Consider the following 26,346-nt stretch of genomic DNA (forward strand, 5'->3'; position numbering starts at 1 on the left):
ACAGTGACATGGCCTTCTTCATTAGGGCCAAGGATCTGGTCAATTGTAGGAGCAGGGGCCTGTATTTGTTGAGTTAGGTCTCCCATATACTGCTTAGAAACACAGAGAGTCAAATTCTCAGATTCCTCAATCTTCTAATTTGCTATATAAGAATGGTTAATGTTTAACTTTGCATTTTACTTCTCACTTCATAAACTACTTAGGAAGACATTGTCATTGTTCTCATACTTAAGTTCATGCAAGGAAGGAAGATTATGTTGTTTTCTCCTCTTTGACTCTGCAACCTTAGCATAGTCAGACACTATTTTCTGATTTTAAGATATGATTTATTAGAAGGTGGGACAAACAGTTGCATGTATTTTTCCCTCCTATGTGTAATGGATATTTATGCACATATATAATAAAATCTGACAGTAGCACATTTAAAAATATATCATTATCTCCTAGAGTAAGAACAAGTAAATGTTTCTGTTTCAGTTCATTTCCTGTAAATGTGAAGCTTATAAAATTTCAAGCAAAAAAAATGTATTGCAAGCAGGCTATTGACGAAGATAGACCCCATGAAATTGGAGAAAATAAGGAAATCTTAATAGGCTAATAGCAAGTGATTAATGAATTATTTGTTGGGTTTTTTTGTTTTACTTTGATGTGCTGTTTTATATACTCCCTCTTACATAAAATATTGAGATTTTGGTAACTGTAATTAAACAGCTGTTGATATGGACTGCATAAAATTTACTTGCTAAGCACATTAAGCAATATGTTGTAGATAAGTTCTTGTGGGAAGATACAATAATACATAATACACCAGGTCTCTACTGATGGGCAGTTTGAAAGAAGATATGGGATAAAAAATTATCCTACCAAGTTAAGTTTTGTCCAGGGAAAAAAATTATCATGCCAAGATAAGTATTGTCCAGCTTCTTGAGCAAATGGATGAAGTATTGTATCTTAAGAATATCAGCATGTCATGAAGATAAACTGTGAGGGATTTAGTCTAATCATTCTCCCTCCTTTCTAAGCATTCTTTCTCCCTGTCTTCCACTCAGAGGAGCTCAAAGGAATCCTGAACTACCAGTGGAGTATTAAACTACCAGTGGAACCTGCTTATATGAATTTTCATAGTTAAAGATGTTATCAGGGAAGTTTAAAGACACCTGCTAGAGTTTAATCTACAACATTAGTAATTTCTGTGTAATCAGCAACTTTTTCCCTAATTTTCAGCTCTACATGGTATTAGACATCTAGTATTTAATGGTTAATGGTGTTAACCATTAAGTGTTAATGGTATTAACACTAGTGTGTTAAGGTTCTAGCTAGGGATAATGAAAAGTTACCTTCCTTCTGTTTTCTCCTCTTTAGTGGATTATTTACAGGGGAATGGTGGGATGGATGAAGGAATATTGGTAAAAACTCTTTGTATTATATTGATCTTGATAACCTGATGAACAGGTTTGTTGTCAGAAGCAGTATAACAGGACTGATTCAAATACTTTCATTTAAATGAGATTGTTTATCTAGAACGTGTTCTCAGACTGTAATAAAATGTATTAATTACATAGATGAAGGGATTGAGCTCACCTTCAGGGGGTTTGCTGCTGATGTTAAGCTGATGCTGATTGACACACATGAAGAACAGGATCCAGCCAGAGGGACCTGCACAAGCTCAAGAAGTGGGCCTGTGGAAATGTCATGAGGTTTAACAGGATCAAGTGCTGGTGCTGCAGCACCCTTGGTATCAATCCAGGCTGGGGGATGAACAGATTGAGAGCAGCCCTGCCCAGAAGGACCTGGGGCTGCTGGTGGGTGAGAGGCTGGACATGACCCAGCAATGGTCACTCACAGCCCAGAGAGCCAAAGGTGTCCTGGGCTGCATCCAGAGCCCTGTGGGCATGAGGGTGAGGGAGGGGATTCTGCCCTTCTGCTCTGCTCTGTTCTGGTGAGAGCCCACCTGCAGTGCTGCACCCAGCTCTGGGGTACCCAGCACAAGATAGGACATGGACCTGTTGGAATGAGTCCAGAGGAGGGACACCAAGATAATTAGAGGGATAGAATGTCTCTACTAGAAGGTTAGCTTAAGAGAATTGGGATTTTTCTGTCTGGAATAGAGAAGGCTTCAGGATGATCTAATTGAGGCCATCCAGCAGCTGAAGGTAATCTGCAAGAAAGATGGACAGAGACTTTTTATGAGGCCATGTAGTGACAGGGCAGGGGGAAATGGCTTCAAACTGAAGGAGAGTAGGTTTAGATTAGATATTGTAAAAAAAATTTTTAATGTGAGGATGGTGAGGCACTGGAATATGTTGCCCAGAGGGGTGCCCCATTCCTGGAAGTTTTTAAGGCCAGGTTGGATAGAGCTCTGAAAACCCTGATCTGATGGAAGATGTCCCTTGGATGGCAGGGGCATTGGAACTAGATGCTGTTTAATGTCACTTCCAATCCAAACAATTCTATGAATCTGTATTTTTGGGTTTTGATATCTCAGTAGCCCTTGAGATTTTCCTAAGGAGCAGAAAAAGAGTATGTGCTGTTATTAGTATCAATTACGTATTAACCATTTGTCCATAGGTTACAGATGACAAGGTAAGCATTGGCAACAATGAAGCTGTATCATACAAATATATACTTTCATTTAAAAGAAACTCCGTTTTCGCTGTTTGAAGATTGATTTCTAGGTTAGAAAGAATCCAGTTACTGATGTTTGGTCTAAACTGCTCTGGGAACATTTAATTGTACACATAAGAAGAGTGAAAAATGTCCATGAAGCTCTCTATTTAAATAAAACTATTGTACTAATAATACAATAATAATAATAATAATGGTCCAGCATTAAAAATATTTTACTATTTTTGTAATCCATAAATAGATAATTAATTACTTAATATATTGATAGATTATTATTGTATAAATTTGTTGACCCAGTTCTACATTCACTGTAGTCTTGTACAATACTGTAGCTCTAAGATGCTCAAACCCTAACAGAAGTAATCACTTTCAAGTTGTGGAGGAGGGTAATAAAGCAGATCATCTTCCAGCATGGTATATTGTGGAAGTGGTTAAATGATATCCAGCTGGCCTCCAAACAGTGCAGTCAAGGTAGTCAACATGATGGATTTAATGAAGGGAAGTGAAAGAGCCTGGGCTTAGAGTCACAAGGCTCTTTCCCATGGTTTTGGCATAGGAAGAAGCCTCTCTGTGGATATCATAAGTGAAGTGCAAAAAATCTGTCACCTTCTCAGCAGTATGTGACTTATTATCATCATTATATTTATTGTGCTAAGTTGTTATGGTTACTGTAATTAAATCTTACATGCAAGAAAGGATGCTCAAGCAGGACTGGAGGTGAGGTACAGTTTGGAGCAAGAACATGAGTATCTGAAGAACTGAATGAATTACTAACATTTCAGGAACTTCTCATAGGAATGTTGCAATTCCAAAGTTCACTCATGATCTGGATAAAATTCAAAGAAAATTAGGTGGGTAGACTACTAATAGGGGAACAATAAGAGTTTCAAATAGGTCAATTTGACAGTGGGGTAATGGCTTGACAAGTCAGTACCTTTCTTTTGGGAATGACTTTTGGCTTGTGTTTCATGACTTAGTTATTCATTTAGGCAAAATTCTGTTTTTCTGAGAGGTGTGAATATAAATCAAGTATGACCAGATTCACCCATGTGGGAGATAAGTATGAAAAATATTAGTAAGATCATTACCTGTAGCCAGTTTTAGATTCAGTTCTTCCATAGGGATTTTCCCTCCTGGAAAGAGCTTAAGAAAGCTCAATAGTGGAGTTCAAAGTCTGGAAAACCTGCCTTAAAGTTTAAGAGGCTAAAGATACAGCTTATTTAAGAAGGTGAAATATTCATTTGGCAGTGGTTGATAAGTGTCTGTTTCCTGAAAAGTTTTCTTAGGTGCAACAAAATCCATTAGCTGCAAGGAAAGGAATATCTCAGAATAGAGTAAGGAGGAAGTTTTGTTCTAGGATTCAGAGACTTGACATCAAAGTACTCTAAATCGAAACTGAATATTTTTCAGAAAATTGTTTTTCAACTTGAATGCAGTTTATGGTCATGTGTAAGAAATCTTCTAGTCTTTGTAATCTGAGAGAGCTCAGAAGTTTATAAGAATGATTCCCTTACAATGTAATTTATATAGTAACTAAAGACCAAGTGGAGGATACAAACCTACAAAAATCTATATCCTCAGAGATTTGAGATGAAGGAAGACAAGGAAGTCTGAGTAAATATAAGGGAGTAAGTGTCTGGGTGGAGAGAAAACCATGCCATAGGAGCAGAGTGTAACTGTGCATAGCAGTAAGGCAGTCTGCTTATGGACACACAGTACTTCAAAGCTGGAAATATATCAGGCAGCATGGTCATCTTAGAGATCTTTTTCCCCAGACATTCCTGGGGGAAATGGTCACTAAGTTTATTTCTTGTGAACATGATATTCTTTCTGTTTTGTTACTTTGTCTATATAGAAGAACAATATCAACAAAAACATGAAAAAACAGCAATATTAATTTTGAGTGAAAACTGGTGAATATGATTTCACTTTTGAAGTGAAATTTTTGAATTTAAGAAATCATTTTGAATTTAAGAAGTCATCTTGATAATAAAATGTTATACACAACGATGTTATTTAATTTTTTCTGCTTAGACATTTGCTTTGTATGACATTCATTTTTTTCAGTGAAACAGACTATTGGATTGCAGAAAATTTTGCTCTTCTTTTGACATCCTTACTAATAAATTTTTTAGCTGCCAGCAGTCGAGAAGATATATTTTAATTCAAGAAAATTTTCCATAGCAGACATTTCAAATAGTATTAATTTTATAATTAATTTTGCTTTAAAACAAGCCTTAAGGCAGCACTATCTTGCCTGAAATATAATTTTATATCTTGTTTATTACTTAAATCTATACTGCTGTATGTTTTAATTGTATTTATTACATGCCTTATATACAAATTTAGTAGTAGATTTAGTAGTAGGTTTCTATGCTTTTTAAGAAGCTTTTCCAGGTGGTGTGTATTGCTGTTTCCTGTAGCCTCCATCAAAGTATTTATGATGATTCTCATAAATTTCTTTGTCCTTGTTCATCTCATAAATGTTGAAGCTCAATGGACTCATGCTTTTATATTGTTCAGAAAATATTCATATTTCAAGCAACAACTTTCATTACAATCCATTGTAGTCTTTTCAAATCATTCCACTTCTAACAGAGTTATTGTTAAAGAAGCACAACTCATCATTTGGTTTCTATTTCCATGCATTAGATCATGTTACTATTTCTCTTAAATCAAGGGAAACCTAGGAAATTTGTTTCTCTTTTGATAAACTAAATACACTGCATTGATGGAGTCTTTCTGAAGTGATGCATTCCCAGGGGTTGAACTGTGTCTATCTGTGCTTTCTGGAACTCAATAATTCTGTGTAGACCTGATTTTCAAAGGCAGTCGCAATATAAATTTATTATAATGATATGACATCTGTAATCAATTAAATTTCCTCAGTTCTTAGTTATAAATTCAAGGGTTGTATCAGTCCCTCTGCTCTTTTTTGAAAATTGAACTGACCACTTCCCAGTTTGGAGTCTTCCATTCTAATGTTATGACTTGCCTGTTTTATCTTTCTGTTAAGAGTTGCATTTTTAGCTCTTCTGCAACATGATTTTTGAAGTTATTCCTCCCTTTAGTCATTCATTTAGTGTCATCCTGACAAGTACATGCCAATTTGGGAGATATATAAATGACAATGTGTAAGTAACTATTGGCACAACACCCCCAGTGTTGTGGGGTCTAGGAAATCACAGTTAACACATCACCTTGCTCACTGTGTAGCCCATTTGAAGCTACTGTGTACAAACTGGGTACAAATTCTGTATTATTAAAAAATATAAGCCAATCATTACTAACATTAGAGTAATGTTGGTACTGATGGACTGGGAAATATTGTGATCATACCACCTATTATTACCTAATATCAATAAATCATGTGACTTCCTTCCAAACCACAGGAGAGCAATACCTGCTGGGTGTTTCTGTCTGCCAACTGAAAAGAATTTCCATTTCATAATAAGGCTCATATAATTGTTAGAATTCCTGTGCTCTTAATGTACTTCATGCCTCTCTAATCTCATCTGACAAGGGATTTTCCTTATATATTTTTGGCTCCATTACTAGGTTCTTGATAACTTCTACTTTATGTTAATTATTCTCATATTTTCCTATTTTCTGTGTGTTATATTTGTGTAACTGCTTTCACTAACCATTGAAGTAAAGGACAGGTGCTAAAATGTTGTTAAGAGCAATAGATCAGAATTTCCACTTTTCAGTTCCCATTTTTTTCCATCATTAGGTTTGGTTCCTGATTTAAAATTGTTTTGAGCTTTGGAGTACAGATGAGTTTAAACCCCATTTTATTAAAGACTAGGATTTAGCTGTCAGTCATATAACATATACAAAGTAATTGTGATCGTTGTACCTCGGATGTTACTCAGATTTAGCTCCTGTTCTTCATCATCCTCTCAGGATGATATCAGTCTTCTGTTGATGAAGTATTTTTTTTTCTCACTATTGGTAAAATCACAGCTTTCTAAAAAATTCTAGGTTCATTTTGGCATTGATAGCCTGAGATGTTTAGTATGTGGCATATTTGCTTATTCTAATGTTTCCCCATTATTGAAAATGTTGTATTTATTACTCTATAGATTATAGTTTATAGTCTTAATGAATATGTCATTTTCTCAGCTAGTGTGACTGGATGTTTTGTAGATAGACTGAAGCTCAGCAGCCACTCATTAAAGTGGAACAACTGATTGATGCCCTGTCACATGACACAAAGTATGGGCATGATGATCCTCATTCATGGCTGGGAAATTTTAGCATGCTTGTACTCTGTCTCTTGTTTTATATGCTAAAACATTTGACTTAATTTCACTGAAAGTTATTCAGAGAATGTAAAACAGGTAAAGGAATTAAAGGAAAGTAATTTAGAAAGTAAATTATCTGACCCCCATTCACTGTATGAAGGTACATACATTGAATGTAGGAAGAAATGAGTCTTTTATGAGATGCTGCATTTATTGTTTAAATCCACACCTAGACAAATGTTCGGTTCCAAAATGTGATCAATAATGTCTTCAAAATTAGTAATTAGTTCTTAGTGTTCTGCAATCTTCTAACCTATGAAGGGGTTGTGTGGCAGTATCATTAATTCTAATCTATATCACTACCAGTGGCAGAAGCCCATCAAACAATAATTATAACTTGTAAATTGACTTTAGAAGGCAGTATAGCATCCAGTAGTGCATCTATTTCTCCCTGATTTTTAAAAAAAGTTTTCATTATATTCTATCAGCAGAGATCATCAGTGACCATATCTATTTCTTGAATATTTCCTGCTCTCTCTCTTTGGACATGTTTGTTTGGCTTGCTCTTTGGGCTGGATAGACCTTAAAACAAGTATGTGAAGAAAATATGGTTGCATTCTTCATCCCTTTACTTCACTGACATCTTGAAATTTTTAGAAGCTTTGCAAATACCTTACCTATGCTTTTCCGCTAGTGACAAAAGCAGCCCATTATCTGAAATGAAATTCAGTGGATTAAAATGCAAAGGCAAGCAGCATTCTTTTTCTCCAAAGCACTGTTCCTTTGCACAATTATTACTTAAAGCTGCCTTCTGATAGCCATAATAGTATCTGGCAGATATTTTGCAAGACAGAGGTTTGCACTGTTTTACTACTTGCCACAGCACATATAAACAAAATGTCCCTTAGGTCACTTTCCTACTTCCCTAGTATTTGCACACTTTCAAGTCAAACAGCCTATTTTTCTTTCTGTCCTTTTCCTTTAGGCTCCTGTCTACTCAGGAAAAAAGCCAACAAAGCAACAACCCACCAACCTTTGCATGCCCCTAATGTGAAAAAGAATCCTTTTTGAGAGAGAGGGGGGAGAAGGAGAGAAGAAAGACCTTTAAAAACTAAAATGGAATGTATGTACCCTATGGGGAAAAGTGCAAAGGTGATTCCATTGAAAGTTTTCCAAATCAATGAGATCATGAAATGAAACTTGCAAGAACACTTACATTCTTACTGTATAAAGAGCTCAGCCAAGCAGGGCTATGGCCACATTTATTCAAGACACCCATTCAATATTGCAGCCTATAAAACAATTCTTTGTAGCCAGATTCACCCAATTACTAAATACACTTTTGACTCAGTGGTACATCTTTGTTTGGATGAGAACCCTTTGGCCCTTCTCAGCTGGGTTGTGCTTCTAATTAGTGTCTTACCTTCAGAAATGTATAAAGGTTCTCAAAGGAGATCATAGATCTTCAAATACAACATAGGGTGAGAGGTACTGTGCTTGAGTCCAATCACTTTCATTGCTGTTTAGGATGCAAACTGATACTTCTGGAAGGTTTACAAAACACTGCATGCTACAAAGCACTGTGGGTTGCTTTTTTCTGTTTTTCTTGTCTTTTCTTTTTACACATAAAAAAAATCAAAAGAGACCTATGTGAGATTTCAAGGAGAGGGAAGGAATAACCAAGAGGTTTAGCAATATGAGATATTTTTGAAAGCGCTCATATAGAAGAATACCAAATGACAACACTAAAAGTAGACAATACTTTAGAGAAAGAATAAATAAGTCCCTGGTAATCTGACATACCTAAAATTCATTCTTGACCTCAATTACATCCATTAGGCTATCCATGAAAGGGTAAAGAAGATACAACAATAAGACAGCTGAGACTTTTTTTCATACCATCTGGAGCATGCTTGTCCTCCTCTCAGAAATCTGTCGCTAGATAGAGCCAGATTCTCACACATTGGTGAAAACTAAAGTCTAGCAAAACTAAAATCAAATTATGCTTTTTGGAGACAAAAATGAGATCACTGAAAGCCATGAAGTGCAGGACAACTTAATTAAAATGGTGGAAGAAGCAGGACCCAAGTCATGACTTTCAAAATTTCCTTATGAATGTTGAACAGACTTCTGTGTGCCTAAAACTCAGGCTCATATTTGTATATCTTGGTCAGATGATGCCTTACTTAAAAGTACTTTTTCTGTTGTAAAACAATGCAGATTTCATGCCTCTGTTACTCCATTTGGAACACAATCACAGAAAAATAATTCTTAGATGATTAGGATACATTTCAGTTTTTAGTCTAACTTTATTCATGACTGGTGTGTATGCATTTCATCTTGCTAGTGCATTGTCCTGCTAAAGTTGTTCCTTTCTCTCAATATGTATCTCTAATTAGACTCATAATAGTCCCTCTTGACTTTCATTTTCTATAGCTAGATAAGCCAAACTATTTTTTTAAAATAATTTTACTGAAATTCTCCATTTTCTAAGTCATTCCAGTAGGTCTTTGTGACTTACTTTTTTTTGAAGGTGACTCAAAGTATGCAAGGTACTCTAAACGAGGTCTTAACAGTGCATCATGCAATGTTATCAAACTTCTTTCAGTTGCCAGAAATAACTTTCTGATTAGTCTTAGAACCATGATTTTCTTTCATGTCTGGAAACTCTCAATTTTAGCTGGTAAAGGTGAATCATTCTGGGCTGCACATTTGCGTGTTTAGTTGCTGCCAGCCACTATATAACTTTACAGAACAACACTTGCACAACCAAGTTGTATGACTAAGACAGGCAAGGCTAAAGATTCAGTTCAGGTTGGTTTTAAAATCAGAGGTTTGGATTTTTTCTTCTGCTCCCAAGAATGGATGTCATGAATCTTCATTTTGGTATTTTTAGGATTCAGGGTCCACTGTAATACCTACTTAAACTTATTTTAAAAATTATATGCTTGCTTTTTAAATGAGAGAGCTCAGATTCCTCATTTTTTTTTCTTTTGCTTTTTTTTCCCCTACTAAATACATAGATCATCTAAGTAATATTCAACTTGCATGAATTTTTTAAAAAGCAATGAGTCCATCACCTAATAGAGGGTAAAACACAGTCTACTACAAAGAAATCACCATCTGATACTTAAGTGACAAAGTATTTATTAGATATGTTGGAAAGCAAACATATTTGGAGCACATAAAAAATCTATTTTGCCTGTATAGTTCCCTTTATAGCTGTGAACCTACTCTAATGCTCTATAATGCTGTATAATGATAATGTAAAAGTTTGGTTCCTTGTGCCTGTTAAAGGGCCACCTTTATATTTTCTTTTCTCATCCTTTGGCATTTTCATGATGTAAATGAGGCCATATGGGTCAGAGATTTCCATACTTCAATGTCTTGTCTCTGACAGGGATGAGCAACTGATGTTTAGGGAGGAATATGAACAGCAGTGAAAGTGGAGAACAGCTTTGCTGTCAAAAAATTCAGGGACTTTTTGAGGCATTGTTATACGTAGATGGTGTCTGGTAGATGTGTTCTCCCATTTTTCAACAAATGTCTTACTCATTTAGTGTTTTAGCATCCACAGACTACTACTACAACATGTGAGTTACATCCTTTGTAGAATAAAGTTGTTTCCTTTTTGCTAGTTTTGAAATCTGTAATTTGACAGTTTCATCTGGTATTTTCAGTTTTGTGAGATGCTGTGTTTTCTGTTTATCTTGTCCTTCTTATACACGATTTTATGAACTGAAATCTTCTTCCATCAGCCTGCAGTTTCTTTTCAACATTTCAAACATTATTTCTATGCTTTTGACCACTATTGACCACTAAGATTCTATTTCAGAAAAATGACCACAATGTCTTAGGCTTTGGAGTAGATAATAGCTTATTTATGGTTTTCTAGAAGTTAAATCTGCTTAGGTTTATTTTTGCCCTTCATGTTTTTTAGCACTTAGTATTATAAACCAGCTTTTATACAAACATTATTGTAGGAACATTGTATAGCAATGCGTAATCTGATCATGTGCTACATTTTTAATAAAGTATGTTGAGATTAATATTATGTGAATTAAATGTCCTGATAATGCTGAATGAGAGAAGTTGCTAACAGCTGAGTGAGAAAAAAAGGGTGAAATAGGATGGCTCCTAGTAAAATATCATCTATAATGAAACGAATATGATGAAATGCAGCTTTAAAAATGCAAGTGACTATCTTGTGCAGGAACATAAAAAAGTGTTTTGCCTAAGTTTGAATATGTGAGTCATCAATTAGTCTGCTCAGAATACAGTTTAGATGACACATTGTCTTTGACAGCTGAAGAGTTGTTGGTCTGTTCTCATCTGTCCCATATCCCATCTCACACATTCCCAGCTCTAAAGACACAATTTACCATCCTTTTGGACAGATGTGCTGCAAGTGCTCATTCATGGCTCCTTCAGCTTAGGTGGTGCATCCTTGAGCAGCATGCTGGACCACGTCCTACAGAATTTTAGATACTTAATAAATAAAAAAACAGTAGTTGAGTCAAAGTGAAAGCACAGATATGGGAACCCTGTGCTTCCTGTGCTCTCACTGGGGTCCTGCTGCACCATAGCTTTCTATCCCATTATTTGTTATTGATACTGAGTATTGATACTGACATTGATCATGGTAAAGAGAATAACTGTAAATAAAATTCAGAGATAATGTGTTAGTCTGCTTATACATTACTGGACTTATATTTATTTTCATGCAATTACCCTATAAACTGAATTTGTTTTACATTGCTCTTTCTCATACGTTGTGACTCCATAGTAGTGCTTAGGGATAATTTGTTATGCAGCTGTCCATTATACAGTGACTTTTTTTCCCTTTGAAAAATGTTTGTATTACAGATAATTTACTAGTTGTTCAGACTTCTGTTTTTACCCTCAATGCCCTTAAACACCTATACCAACTGTCTTTGAAGGCTGTGTAATTAGCTCCCATAGGCAACTTGAACTTTTGTTTGAAGCTTCATTTAGGAGAAAAATCCCATGTGAACCATTGTATTTTTTTTTAAATTTCATTTTTCTGGCTGAGTTAATACATAACTGGCTGCTATACATATAATGCTTACACAGCTAAAATAAGCATCTCTTACCTTCTCTTGTTACTTGTCTTTTTTTTTTCCTTTGACTAATGACAAGCTCCTCATAGTTATACCTCTTAAGTAAATGTGTCAAAATGATCCTTGCTTGCTGAAGTATTATTTTTGGGAAGTAAATTTTTAAATGAGATCACACTGTAAATTAATTAGTTAGTCATGAATTCTGCTTGGTAAGGTATTCTTGTAGCCTCTGGCTTAAATAGGCTGTTCCTACATAGAAGAAGTTTTAGAAGAAAAGTATAATTAGATCTTTTTATTCTTTTACTTTTTGGTTGCAGAGTAATTTTCTTTTACTTGGCGAGTCCCAGTATAAAGGACAAAAGATATTAGGCACATTTTATGAAGACATTTTACTTTCCTCACATTATTTTTGAATACTGAATGGTTGAATAGGCTTTCTATGTGGGGCACAAGCACACTAATATTCATGGAAGAGAATATAGAATGTAGCAAAGCATAATATTGCATACAGTATAATATTCCATTACCAAAAAGGTGGAGGTTATTCTCTAATGGTATGAATAGAGGAATTTTAATCAAGATTTTAGAGTTTGGGTTTTTTTCCTTCTATAAATTGCTTTAAAGTGAATTATTACAGTAACCTGAATGAACAAAATGTAAATGCTAAAGTTTTAGCTGAAGCTGATGTTATTTTGAGATGAATAGCTGACTAAGGTTGCAGTGAACTGTGAAAGCACAATTGAGAATGCCAAGAATGATCAGAATGCAAAATATTTCAGATTTGATTATACTTTAACTACAAGTTTTTCTTTTTTTGGAGTGCCTGAATTATTTGCCCAACTAATCTGGATATACTCTATTTAAATTAGACTGCGCATTACTGAAACATCCTTTTGTCTCTGAAGAAAGTTGAATTGTATTACCAGGATGTTCATGTAACATATTTGATACTTACCATTGAATCATGTACCTGTTCCCAGGAAATGACTTAAGAACCACTGTACATGCTGCAAGTGCTACTAGAAATTGAGCCTTCATTTGTCTTTTAAAAATAATTTGCTCTTAAAATATTCTTATTCCTTTTTTAGTGTTATTATAAAAGCCTTTAGTTTCCAACAGTTTTATTTAATTTTGACACAAGGCCCATTTGTTCCTTTTTTTTTCTTTTTTAATGGGCTCTAAATATATAGTATTCCAGCTTCCACAGCTTTTTATGACAAAGGTTAATAATTACAATTCTGTATTTTGATCTTAGCATTAAAAATGAACTACTATGGAGATTTAATTTTGATTTTGGCTTTAGATTCCCATAAAAATGTGAATTACCGTTGAGATAATATATTTTTTTTCTAACTGTGAAGGTTTATGGGCAAATAATATTGAGGTATATTTTGATGGAAGATGAGGAAAGGAATGTTTATCTAAGCTGTTTCACAGCTTTCTGAATATTTGCACTTCTAATCCTTATACTTGCTGGGTGTAAAATTAGCTGCTTACATAACTTCCAATTTTATCTTTCAAAATCTAAGAAAATATTTAAATTTGGATTCAAAGGTCTTTGTAAGAATACAAGCATCAATGTAGTCCTTTGGAACTAGAGTAGTACTGTAATTTCCCAGTGTGAGAGTGTGTTGAAACTGGGGAAGAAGGTGCTGCAGTTTAACTGAGGAGTGAAAAGTAAGTAGAAGTTTACTATTTGAAAACCATGATCAAAGTGATTTGATTTGATGTACATTACATGATACATAATTGGTTTTTGCATTGTATCATGCATAAAAATTTGCAAGTGATTTGCATTTTTTTCTTAGTAAATTTTCAAGGTATTTCCTGTTACTAAATAACTTGAATAAAGGGGGAAAAAAGGTGATTCAGGATGCTTATTAAGGAGGAGATACAGAAAATTAGATTTTTGATAGAGCTGTGAGTGTTATTTGCTATATTCTCAGCAAATAACAGTTGTAGGTGGCAATGCAGAAATGATTCCTTAATAACCATGTGTGACATTCAAGTGTACACTTAAATATTGTTTGTTTAAGGGACATTTCTTGTCTCACCAGCTGAGAATCTCTTAGGAAATGTAGGAGCTCAGATCTCATAGCAAAACAACACAGGCTCTATTGACATGGAATTAACTCCCACAAGAACCTGTTCTTGTCCCCGCTCTGTTCAACTGTGTGTATTTTACATTGCCCTGCATTTTGACCTTGTGAACATGAGCCAGTTGCTCTGTCAGCTCACATTAATGCTTAAACTCAGTAAAATATTTTAATGAAGGCATCCAAGCTCAGACCCTCTTAGGGAATGGGGTTTTCAAGACTGACTGCAAAAGTTCCCTACTCAAGCCAGATGATACTGAGCAGCATTATTTTTCTGAATGTCTCTCAGAAAAATAATGAATATATATTTCACTAGCATTTTCTTAAGAAAATTGTTCTACTCACCAGCATTTAGAAAGAGCTTTGGCTGGAACTGTTCTGTTGGATTGGCTATTATATTTGGGATAATAATATAGTACTTCAACAAACTATTTAAAAACACATATTGGCAGGAAAATTGCACATTATCTGAAACCATTGACTATTAAAGTTTATTTTTTTGGAGTTTTTTTAGCAGGTCAGTCTAACACAACAGACTGCAATGTCTGCAATGTCTTCTCTACTTAACAAAAATTTAGAATTTCCTGTAATATTTGATGCAATAATATTCACTTAATTTTCTCTAAACTGTTATCAATAAATTGTCACAGTAATATGGATTGATTCATGGGGCATTGACACACCTCAGGAATATGTATTTTGTTTTAGTATTCAAGGCAATATGGGCTCACAGCCCAGACAGCCAGTCCTGTTCTGGCCTGCCTCAAGAGAAGTGTGGTTGAGGGAAGTGTTCCTGCCCTTCTACTCTGCTCTCACAGATCCCACCTGGAGTACTGTGTCCAGCTCTGTGGTCCTCAGCAAAATAAACCCATAAACCATAAGCCAGAAAGAGAATCAGTGCTCGGCAGAATTTGCATTAAAAAAAAAAAAAGAAAAAAGAAAAAGAGAGAGAGAAGGCTCCAGAAGAATTTAAAGAATTTATAGCACTTTCCAAAACTTAAGGGGGGACTACAAGAAAGATGGAGAGGCAGTCTTTATCAGGAAGTGCAGTAATAAGGAGAGACAATGGTTTTAAACTGAAAGAGAGAAGATTAAGATAAAACAAAAGGAAAAGAAAAATTATGGGAAGGGTGCTGAAGCACTGGCACAGGTTGTCTTTGGAAGTTGTGGATGCCCCATGCCTGGATGTCTTCAAGGCCAGGCTGAATGGGACTCTGAGCAGCCTGGTCTAGTGGAAGATGTCTATGACCCTACAATTCAGTTTCTATGTTATTTAAAGCTCTGTACCCTATACAGAATACTATTTTTTACTAAATAAAATTGAATTGTTCTTATATTTGTAGGCAGAGCCTGGAGATACTCATAATTCAGGGTTAGAAACTGAAAAATTGACTGAATAATGTGAAATAGTTTTATTTAATATCAACTCAAAAATCAGAACCCTGCAGGAACACTATTGATTAAGTAATCAATGCTCCATTTTTTCTAGTTTACAAAACATCTTTAGGCTTAGGGCCTTTTCCAAGTAAATTTTTATGAAATTTTGATTAAAATATATAAAAGCATATTTTCCTGTTCAGAAATCATGAACTCTTTTTGATATGAACTAAAAATATATATTTTAAATTTTAAAAATTTTGCTCAAGGTACATCAATCCTTCAACAACTGTTTCATTAGTCTTTTGTTGTTTCCTGACATTTAAATTATTCCATGAAGCCACTTATTAATATAGGTTTAAAGCTCTCCGGGTTGTTTTGCAAAAAATTCTTTGAACTGTTTTGGAAAATAAGCCAAAACCAACTGAGGCATGATCAAGGAAAAAGGCCTTGCTTTCAGATCCTGCTTTAAACCTGGTGAGGTCTCAGTCAATTCTCTTTTTGTCTCAAAGTTCACATTGGACATTTGGAGGGCAATGTTGTCATCCTGGCTGTCAGTTTCTCAGAGAGAGAAAAGAACATTCATGCCAGATGGTCTCATCCTTTTATCAGATATGCAATGGTGATAGAGAGCATGGGAGTTGGGCAGTAAGGAGAGAAACAAGACAGAGGCAAGAAACATGGATGTCAAAAATATACTTTAAATCTTTTTCTTGTAGAACAATGGAATAGGTATCCTTTGCATCTCAAAAAGCAACATACATGTTGATTCTGGGCTTTCCAACATAAAAAGGGCAACACTAGGATAACAGTGATGCAAAAATACACTGTATTTTCCTCAACTTTAATTCCTGTTCTATGAGAGATTTTACTATTTTCAAAGACTCTAATTCTGCTTGAAGATTTCAGAGAAATATCTAGGAGTAAAAAAGAGCAGGCTCCAGGGAGACCTGATTGTGGCCTTCAATATATAAATGGACTTACAGGAAAAATGGAGAAAGACTCTTTTTTAGGACCTGCAGTGACAAGACAAGAGGCAATGTTTTTAAACCTAAATAAGGTAGATTGCACTAAAGGGGGGAAAAAAATGGAGGTGATTAGTTGCTGGAACAAGTTGCCCAGAGATGTGGATGCCCTATCTCTGGAAGTGTTCCAGGCCAGGGCTCTGAGCAGCCTTGTCTAGTGGAAGGTGTTCCTGCTCATGGCAGGGGGATTGGAGCTAGAAGATCTCTAAAATCTCTTCTTACCCAAACATTTTTATGTTCCTGTAAATGCTCCCTGTTCTAGCAGTAAATAACCTGCTTATACAATTTTTATTTCCCAGTGAAAACACCAGCAAAACGAGACCAAGACACACAGGGGTTCTATTAAACAAATTATTTTACTATTTTTTAATTTCATGTCATGAAAAGTTATATAATCATTGTCAGAGTATAAAAAGTAGACTCTTGACCAACATCCAGATCAGGTATGACTACGTGTAGTCTTACTTGTTTCTTTTTAGATCAATATGCCATTCATCTCAATTCATAATGCAAAAGCTGCATCACACACACCTCACCTACACAGTCTGAAAGTTAAGGACAAGATTTTTTCCCCCTTGTACTCTGATCCTAGTAAAACTTGCTTTTCTTATGAACTTATTTTATAGCTTAGAGCATGGCTTTTCTATTTCTATTTTTCTTGTTTTCCTACATTATTTGTTTGCCTTTATTTGTTTAGGATTTTTTTTTTTTGGTTGGGATAGTGTAATGCTTTTGTCTTCAGTTTGGATTCTTCTCTTTTGACATTATAAGTCTACAGAGTAGAAGTCTGTATCTTAGTTGTCTAGTCTTCCTTTAGAAGGAGATAAATGAGCAGGTCTAGAAAAAATAATCTCTTTCCATGAAAGAGATGAAATTTAGATTCTGTAAGTGCCATTCATTTCTAGTTAGTTTAAAGGACTGACTGATGACTTAAGGAGTTTGCTCTGGAGTGCCTAAACTACTGGTTCTTTCCAACAGGCGAAATCACCCGGTCCCTTGGATCTGGTGTTTCTTTTTTTCCTTTTGTTTTATGAAATTTTTCATTCTTTTTAATGAAAAAAGGGCACTAGTTCTATTGAAAACAACATTGCTAATGTTTTTAGGCTTCTTTCCTTCTGGATTCTTAGTGATGATGATGATTTCTAGTTTGGACATCTTAACATGCAAAGTTCAATATCAGGCAAAAGTTTCAATTTCATTTATAAGTTTTGGAAACTGCCTATGTAAATTAATGATTCTTCATGTTTTCTTTTCTCCCCAAAAAACATCACTGAGAAGAGGTGTCGATATCAGTTCTTAGCCATGATAACTGTGGTAGTTCATTCAGACCTTACACGATGTGGTAAAATGCAATAGGGTATAAATGTTAACTTTAGCTTGAAGGTTGTCTCTCTTGGCTCTCTTTATGGTCAAGGGAAAGGGTCTAGAGGGGATCATTCAGAGAACCTAAACTAAACTTAGTTTTCTGTTTTGAATTGCCCATTGGAATCTTCTGCCTCCCTCTCCACTGACTGTAGTGGGGAGCTGGGAGAGCAGATTCTTGGGTGTGACTCGGAGTGTTTGAGTATCCCCAGGTGAGCACACGGGGGGCTCTAATGCCCTGGCAGCATTACAGGCATTGTACACCCCTTGTGGTGTATGTTGAGAATTAAGGTTCTTGTCCCATAGTGTATACAGGGAGTTAACCACAGGCTATTTTCTTTGCATCTTTAAAAGCAGTGTCACACTGTAGCATGTCAGATGGAGTAAATCTGGTAATTCCAGGGTGAAATATACTAGATTTCATTTTTATTTTAAGATACAGAATTATAGGGGTTTGGGTGCCTGTATTATTTAGTTTTCTAGTTCTGATTTTTTCTGTGTATGCTGAGTTTCAGATAGGAGTTTTCAAATACACATAACATGCTCATTATGTGACAGATCACATTTTATTGCTATTGAACACAGCAAAAATTTACTTATTGAATTGAATGACTTTTATCTTGATATGATCTTTATGTAGTCCTAATAACCTTAGCCATTGTATTTATTAATTTTAATAGATAAACATGATTTAATAAAATACCATTATATAGATGCCTCAAAGTAAAATAAAAAATATAATCCCTGTGTATTTCTGATGTCATTTGGTAGTAAAATAGAAATTAAATTATTTTAAACTGATAGGGATAACTGGGTGAATGCAATATAAGGCTCAATGTGCAAAATGGTCCAGAAAATCACTCTTTCTTTGTTAGCAATACTGAAATTTTATGTACCTTTGACAGCATCAGGTTTATGTTCAAGTTTAATTTTGTAGTGAATTTGAGAAGAAAGATTTTGTTTGTGACTAACCCTTTCATCACTTTTATGACACAGGTTTATGAAACCCTGAGTTATTAGCTTTCAGTGTAATTTTAAACAAGCTTACAGAAGGATATTCAGCATTTTCCCTCTTCATTCTTTTGTTTTGGGAAGGCACTCTGTCTAGAATGCCACACAGTGAATCATTGAGTGATTTGGTATTTTGGGGGCAAGGATTTTTTGTTTGTTTGGCAGTTTTCTGGCTTTTGTTTATTTGTTTGTTTTACTATTTTAGTGAATTATTTTTAAATATTATGAACATGCTGGAACTTGAGTCTTTACTTTCTGAACTGGATTGTAGGTTTTCTAAAAACACCTCTCTCTGGGGTTAATATGGACATTTGTGGGATAGTATTCCTCTATAAAGGCTAATAGGTATGCTGCTCATTTTGGCAGAATTGTATGAGTCATTTTTAGATGGACTTGGAGCATCTAGATTCTGCATATCAGGTTACTGTTTGTGAGTCAGCAAAAACGAGTTGCTGATGACCTGTCATTTGCCAAAGACAGGGGATGTCAATACCTGTGGTACCCAGAGGCATCCTGTGCCTGTGCAGGCATGGTGCTTCCTCCCTGCTCCCACTGAGGGATCTCCCAGCTGAATCCTGCAGTGGTCCGAGCTGCAGGACCACACCTCACCCTCTCAGTGCTGTGGGGAGCAGGGTGTGATCAGTCAGGTGCACCCCAACAGAGATTGATGGCCTTAAGATTCCACGGTGAGTGCCTGAGGTGTCTGTGCACCAAAGCGATACATCTCGCAGAACTCCAGTTACTCTAAGGTCAGTAATTATTCTCTCTTTTGTTCTTGCTTTTTTTTCCCTCTTCCCATGGTTATTCCTACAAACAGGCAAACTGATTAAGTCTTTATGTATGCTTTAAAGGGCTTAACTGAAAAAATGATGGCTGCAAAAGCTCTCTGTAAAAACAATTTTGGTTTCTTTTAGCCTTTAGTTTTAAAAATAAACTACCAAAAAGTCTGCCTCTTCCTGTGAAATTTTATGGACTCCCTTATCTGCAGTGGCTAAATGATGAGTAGATAAATGAAATATTTATTGCATACACAGGTGGAAGAACTATGGATGCTTTCAAATATCCAGAGCTCTTGCATAATATCTGGTGATTCACAGAAGAGTAAAGATCAGAGTTTTCAAAAGATTTCAGTCTCCTTTTGAGGTTTTAAATTCTATGGTCACCCTACTTTTCTTGTAATATAATACTTCTAAATAAGTGACCCAGTACCTTAATTATTGTAGATATTTCTTCTCTTTAGGTGTCTGCTCTTTCAAAAATAAACAAAAAGCAGACTACTTATGTATTACTGTATATTTTCCTCTGATGATTTTTTTTCACTGGCTTTCTCTAAGAATTCTGCTGAAAATTTCTCCTTGTACAGGGCACTGAATTCTCTCAGAAAGCCATCTCTGATCAGATTCTTCTGTTGTTTCATCATCATTTAATTACATTTCTTAAGCTCAGTCACAAATGTAAACTCAGACACATCGTTTTTATGGTTTATTCAGTAGACTGCATTGCATATTTTGAATTTGTTAGCTATGTCCTGTTATTAAAAGAGTCTGTAAAGAAACGTATCTTTGTGATACTAGTGTGCAGTCACATTTTATATATTCAGTGACCCAATATTTTGTAGCATTTTGTATGTGCCATAAGAGAAAGTGAACAAAGACTAAATGCATGAGTCATTATTTGCTGAAAGGGTTTCTTATTCTCATTTTTATTGTGCCTCTCAGAGTGAACATGTATGTTTTGTGTTTTGCAGGGATTAAAGGTTTTCTCTAGTGAATATCAGAATAAATGGGCAGTTCTCTCCTTTTGCTATTCTTTCAGCTGGAAAGTACAATGCAGCCCCAGCATGTACTCTCCAGTATGAAAATTATGGAGTTTTAGAGAATATTTAGACACTAAATCCTATGGTGATTTTTAGAAACTGTCTCTGCCTGGAAAAAATCCTAACCCTTTAAAGGTTAAAAAAATACATGCATTAGTAGAATAGAAAACCACCTTGACACTAAGCCAGTTGCTTTATATAATTATCTCATTGTATAATTAATACTGGGGAAAGATAGGTAAAAGTAGTTAAATACTTAATGCCAGAGGGATGGAAATTTTGATAACGTATTAATGCATTAATTGTAAAAAATAGTTTTGGTTATGAATACTAGAAAAAATATAATTTACTTGTATTTTGGTATATTTTCTATTCTAAGCTGATAATAAAAAGTGGTCCACCCTCATTGTCTTGGAAGCAAGGGATGCTATGGATTTAAAAAGATGTGATGTGTAGAAACCTCGAGTTAATGAATTCACTGAAGTATGATTTTCAAGAGAGAAAAAGCATGTAAAAATATCCAAGGCTTTCTCACTCTGAGGAGCATACTTCAGGGGCATTTGAACCTTGATAATTGAGAAATTTCCATATAAATGTCTTTGGAAAAGTGACAAATGTAGGTGCAATACTCCAAAGTAGATAAAGAAGCATATCTCCCTCTCACATTTTTGATCCAGCAGTCATTTTATATCTTGCATAATGTCCCCATTAGATCCTGAGAGGAAAAACAGCTGCAGTTTTAACTACAACAGCATAGCATGTTTAATTTTACTGTCCTTTGTTTCAAAATGTTTTAGAAGCACTGGCAAACTGTTTTCTATTTCAGAAGTAATGTAATCTGGGATTTAGGAAAAAGGATTTGAATTCTAAAGACATTTACTTGTCATGTTTGGTTTTGTGTTCACTGTGAAAACATAACAGAAATATCTGTTTTACCAATCAGAGTGTGGAAAAATAGCAGTATTATGATTTATATAAAAGTATAAATCTTAATCTATGTAAAGTGGTCCAGAGAGTTCATAAACATGCACTTATTGAATGTTAGCTGTTTAAGCCCTGAAAACTGGTTTACAGCAAAACTGGCTGATGGAATTTTTCAACACTCTACTGGTTAAAAGATTTGAAACTTTATTAAACTTGTGGCATGATTGCCCATTGTCTCAGCCAGCTTTCATCATACTGACAGAGCTCTGGATGTCTTTTAAAAATTGGCAATATCTGTTAGTTGTGCCTGGAATTACAATTAAAGTTATGTCTACTTGGACATGTTTGTCTTTCTAAAATAAGGCTTCCCACCAATACTTACTTTTAGCCATTTACAATAAAGGCTGAGGTTATCCATTTAGAATTCTTTTTTTCTGTCATTGTGCTTTTCATCAGAAAATCTAACCTAGTATGAGGTTTTTTTTAATGGACTATTTTTCCAGATTTAGAGGGTTTGGACTTCTTTAGAGGATGCCATGTTATTGTTATTGGTGATATCAGCAGAAGATGATGAAACATGACAAATATCAGATTATGCTTTGTTATAAATGCATAATTTTAAATTTCAACCAATACTGTTAATTTTTGTCTTATTTTTATCACAACAACAGATAGGAGAAAATGAAAGTTTTAGTAAAGTCAGCTATAATAAACAATTCAATGATAAATGGAATAATTATTTCCTGTTGTCAGTTCTCATTTTTTAAAAATCCTGTTTTAAATATTGTTGAAATATCTTGAATTCTCTGGATATGACTGACTAAGTGAACTTGATTTCATAACTTCAATTTTAAATATGCTTTGAAACTTACTAGCTGCTGATAGTTATCCTGACTGGATAAATTTTGTCTTATTTACCACCACTATAATAGGTGTGACAAGAACATCAGCTTTCAAGGATTAGGTGACTACTTCTTCACAGATGAGACAATGCATGTTTTGCAGTCACAGAAAATTGCTAGTGATCCTAGAATAGTTTTTACTCTGTAGTATAATAAAGTCTTAAAAAATGTTTGTTAAAACAGTAGTCTGGATAGAAGAAAAATTTTTGTTTCAGCCAGTCACTATTTAGAAAAATCTTTTATACTGAATATTTACAAAGAATGTTTAGAGTTATTAATGTTTTTCTATATTACAGTTACTTTGAGAGGAAAAAAAATGGCCAATAGTCAGGACTTATTATTTTAAGAAACATGTATTTTAAACAGTTTTTCACTTAGATTTCTGATGTTCAGAGTGCTATTTGGCTGGGTACTATGGACCAGCTATAAAGAGGTTTTCAATCCCCTACAGCATTTCTACTGAGATAAAAGTAATAAGAGGAAAATAGTTTTTCTGGTGAAGATTAACTGTCTTAAAGTAATGGTTTTTGGGAAAGTCATGAAATATGGATGGAGATGTTAGGCATTTTTTAGAATCTCAGACTGCTTGCTGTAGTAAATTTGTTGATATCAGAACCACTAAATAGGCCTCCAAAAGAAGTAATGAAGAGAATGTAATTTACATTAGGTGCATATTATGGTGCACATGCTCTTTGGGTTCTCTTCCTATTTCTTTCTTTACAGCCTCCTCTTTGAAGTTGTGCAGATGTATTCTTCCCTCTTTGTTCTTTTTCTCCATTTCTTCTTGTGCTGAAGGCATTGAGGAGTAATCTGTGGTCTCATTCTGACTGCACAGTAGCTTGTGAAGATTGAGTCATATTTCCTTATAATTTGCATTTTCCATCTAAATTCCAGTTAAAGGTTTTATATTTGCCATGGAATTACTTCTTTTTGATCCATTACTAAAGTAACAAATTTAGAAGAATGTTACTTCCAATCAGAGTATGTGTGTGCTGATGTTCTATGCATCCTGGTTTCCATCCAAGAGAATATGGGCAATGAGCACTGAAACTTCCTCATACAGCTGCAGCACTGGAGGCTTTACTTAAGTGCTGTGATTTCACCTGAATTGTCTTCATGGCTAGCCACCACTCTGCACAAAATTGCATAAGAATGGTGAAGATAGCATGTTAAATAATTTTAGCTGGAAAAGTAATTTTTGGAAATTGGAGAGTAATTGTACCATCATTCCTCAGCGTACTACTTACTGTAAGAAAATCACACAGGTCACCTCAAACCGAGAATTCTGGGAGTTTTCTAATTTAAATTGCTGTATTTAATATTTCTGTTTTCTTATTATCCACTTCTTATATCAATGTGTTTCAGTCTTATCCCCCATGAAGATCTTGAATCATTGCTTGAGAAAAGCCTGCACAGTCCTGTTCATATGAGGAGATACCATTCAATCCAATGCCTGGTTTTTTGTTGCCTACCTCAGAATGGGCTGTCAAAAAAATGACCCAGAAAGACAGTATGATTTGTCAGAAAAAGGGTCTGAAGAGAAATACTTCAAAAATACACTTTGCTGTAAGGCCTGATTTGCAAACAGATTCTCTGATGGAAGAGATCTGATTCACGGCATTGCATCTGAAAGCTCATTTTTTACCTCTTCATAAAAAATGGTGTAAAATCATAGAGGTCCTGGATCCCTCGTGCTGGTAATATTGTGGTTTAACCAAGGTCACAAGATACTTTTGATGGCAAAGAACAGATGACATGTGGATTCAGGAAGATTAACTAAAATAGGAAAATGTGTCTATATAAAGTGTATTTTTAAAAAAAAAAATCTCTTTTCCCACCTGGCATTATTTGCCTCAGTATGCCAGTCAACTACTGGACATAAAAAGAATTTGAAAGTTTAAAAAATACATGAGCAGAAAACAAGTTTTGCAATAGAATTTTTGTTCAGGTTGTGTTGCTGGAAGAAACCTATGTTTGGGTCTTGGGCACCAAAACAAATAAACTTCTACTTTAGAATATTTGGAGTATTTATGTCTTGGTGTGCTACCTGGAACTAGCATAATTATTGTTAGACAGCAGGTAGCTTGACAGCAGAGGGGATCAGGAAAGGAAATCAAGTCTGACTTGAAGCTCCCTTTAATAGTCAATGAGCTTAAGAAAGAAGTCCAGAGGATTAATTGTTGCTTGATCTTTGGATGTAATATATATTAAAAACCCCCTCTTAAGCTGGTGCTTGAGCTTGGTCATGGAATCAGGCTATAACAGTGCTTTTTCACATGTAAGAAAATTGCCTGTTGTTATTCACTTCTGAAGGCTGTTCATGTGAACAATTTGTATGGGTTCCTAGTGCTGATATACTTATCCTAACTTTACTCATGCAGTTGTTCCTATTTTTTATAAGATAATCACCACAGAGACATTTTCAGGCACCTGCAAGCTTGCCATAAACAATGAAATATTGAGATTTGTACTCCTTCTTGTTAAACTCTATCATGGAGATTTACTGAAAATTAAAGAGTTTGTGAGTCTATATCATAAGGCCCTTTGGAATCTTGAATTCTTAATCTTGGCCATCCCCATATTTTTTGAGAGACAGGGCTGTTTTATGTTTGTGTGCTTTGTTTGCCTTTTTTCTTTTAAGGTGAGGAGTAAATTATCATCTTGTTGCTGGTCTAAGGCTGATTATGACATTAGTTTCTCAGCTCCCTCCTTTCCTTTGAGTTCATAGATAAGAGGGTGCCATTGGCAAGAAATGCTGTCCCATTCCAGGCCAGAAGATTCTTTGGGGCAATATCCAGTCAAAGGAGGAAGAATAAGGGGCAAATCATTACTAATTGTATAAAGCCTAACAAAATTGTATTTGAAAACTGGGGAGTGGGAATGATAAAGAACATTTAAAAGCAGGAATATTTCTGAGCATGTGTTTAGGTAAGTAAATAAAAAGGGGTATCATGATTTGTTCCTGCACAGGTACTTAGCCTGTACTTACACTGAGCAAATCAGAGCTCCTGTAGAATGTACAACACCCCACTCCTTTTTCTTTTGAACAGGCATTGTTATTACAGAGGATGAAATGACAGAAACTTAGATTAGAAATATCCTGGTTTGCATTTTATTTTGTGTCCATCTTTCCTAGCACTGTTTTTTTTTTTCTTTTTCTGCAGACAGTATTTGAAAAGCTGTAATCCCAATTTACAGTTCTTGTTGTTTTTTTTTTTTTTAATTGTTATTAATGACAATTTCATTATCATTTTGAGTACAACTTCCTTAGAGTAAGGATTTACCTTGATGAGATCCTTTGCCCAATGTACCAACTAGTGATGAATTCTGATTGCAAGACCTACACCTTCCATGTAAAATAATTAATACAAATGTTTTATTCCACTTCACTGAAATGCATATGCCTATGTTTGTTTGTAGGTCCTCTGTATTTTTGAGATAACAGCAGTTCCCAGTCCAGGTTCTTACAGGATTTATAGGCTCCTGTGGTAGTCCCTCTGTTTATACATAATTTGTGTAAAATGCTAATCATCTCATTGTCTTTACTAAAATCATTCTTTATTTTATTCTATGTGATAAATAGTTCCATTATTTTTGATAATCTGAAACAAAATCTTCCAGGCTCTTGTACAAGTTAAAGGCTCTTTGTTAAATCCAGAGTTTTTGAACCATACATTACCATTTGCAGTCAGTGAGACAACATGGCCCTTCTAACGTTAGGTTGACCTGACCTGAAAATGTTGAGAAAGAGCGAAAACAGAATTTTGCATTAAGTTGAATTAGGATGAATTAAATAATTGCCAACTTTTGCCAGCCTTGCAAAGTCCTCAGGTATTTTGACCAGCCTGTGAGTCTCAATCTTTGATGATTCTTGACGAAC

At 34.9% G+C, this 26,346-nt stretch overlaps 1 protein-coding gene across 39 annotated transcripts in view; it reads left to right on the forward strand.

The window, feature by feature from the left end:
- Positions 1 to 26,346, forward strand: part of RIMS2 (regulating synaptic membrane exocytosis 2) — a 448,889-nt gene that overhangs the window by 153,832 nt on the left and 268,711 nt on the right. The window contains exon 5 of one of the 39 annotated variants that reach the window (XM_050971312.1): positions 13,554 to 13,571. The exons of the other annotated variants lie outside the window; for them this stretch is intronic. Coding sequence (XP_050827269.1) covers positions 13,554 to 13,571 — 18 coding nt within the window. The remainder of the gene's footprint in view (positions 1 to 13,553; positions 13,572 to 26,346) is intronic. 39 annotated transcript variants of the gene reach the window in all.

The sequence above is a fragment of the Serinus canaria genome, chromosome 2 (genome assembly GCF_022539315.1).
Source record: "Serinus canaria isolate serCan28SL12 chromosome 2, serCan2020, whole genome shotgun sequence".
NCBI lineage: Eukaryota > Metazoa > Chordata > Aves > Passeriformes > Fringillidae > Serinus > Serinus canaria.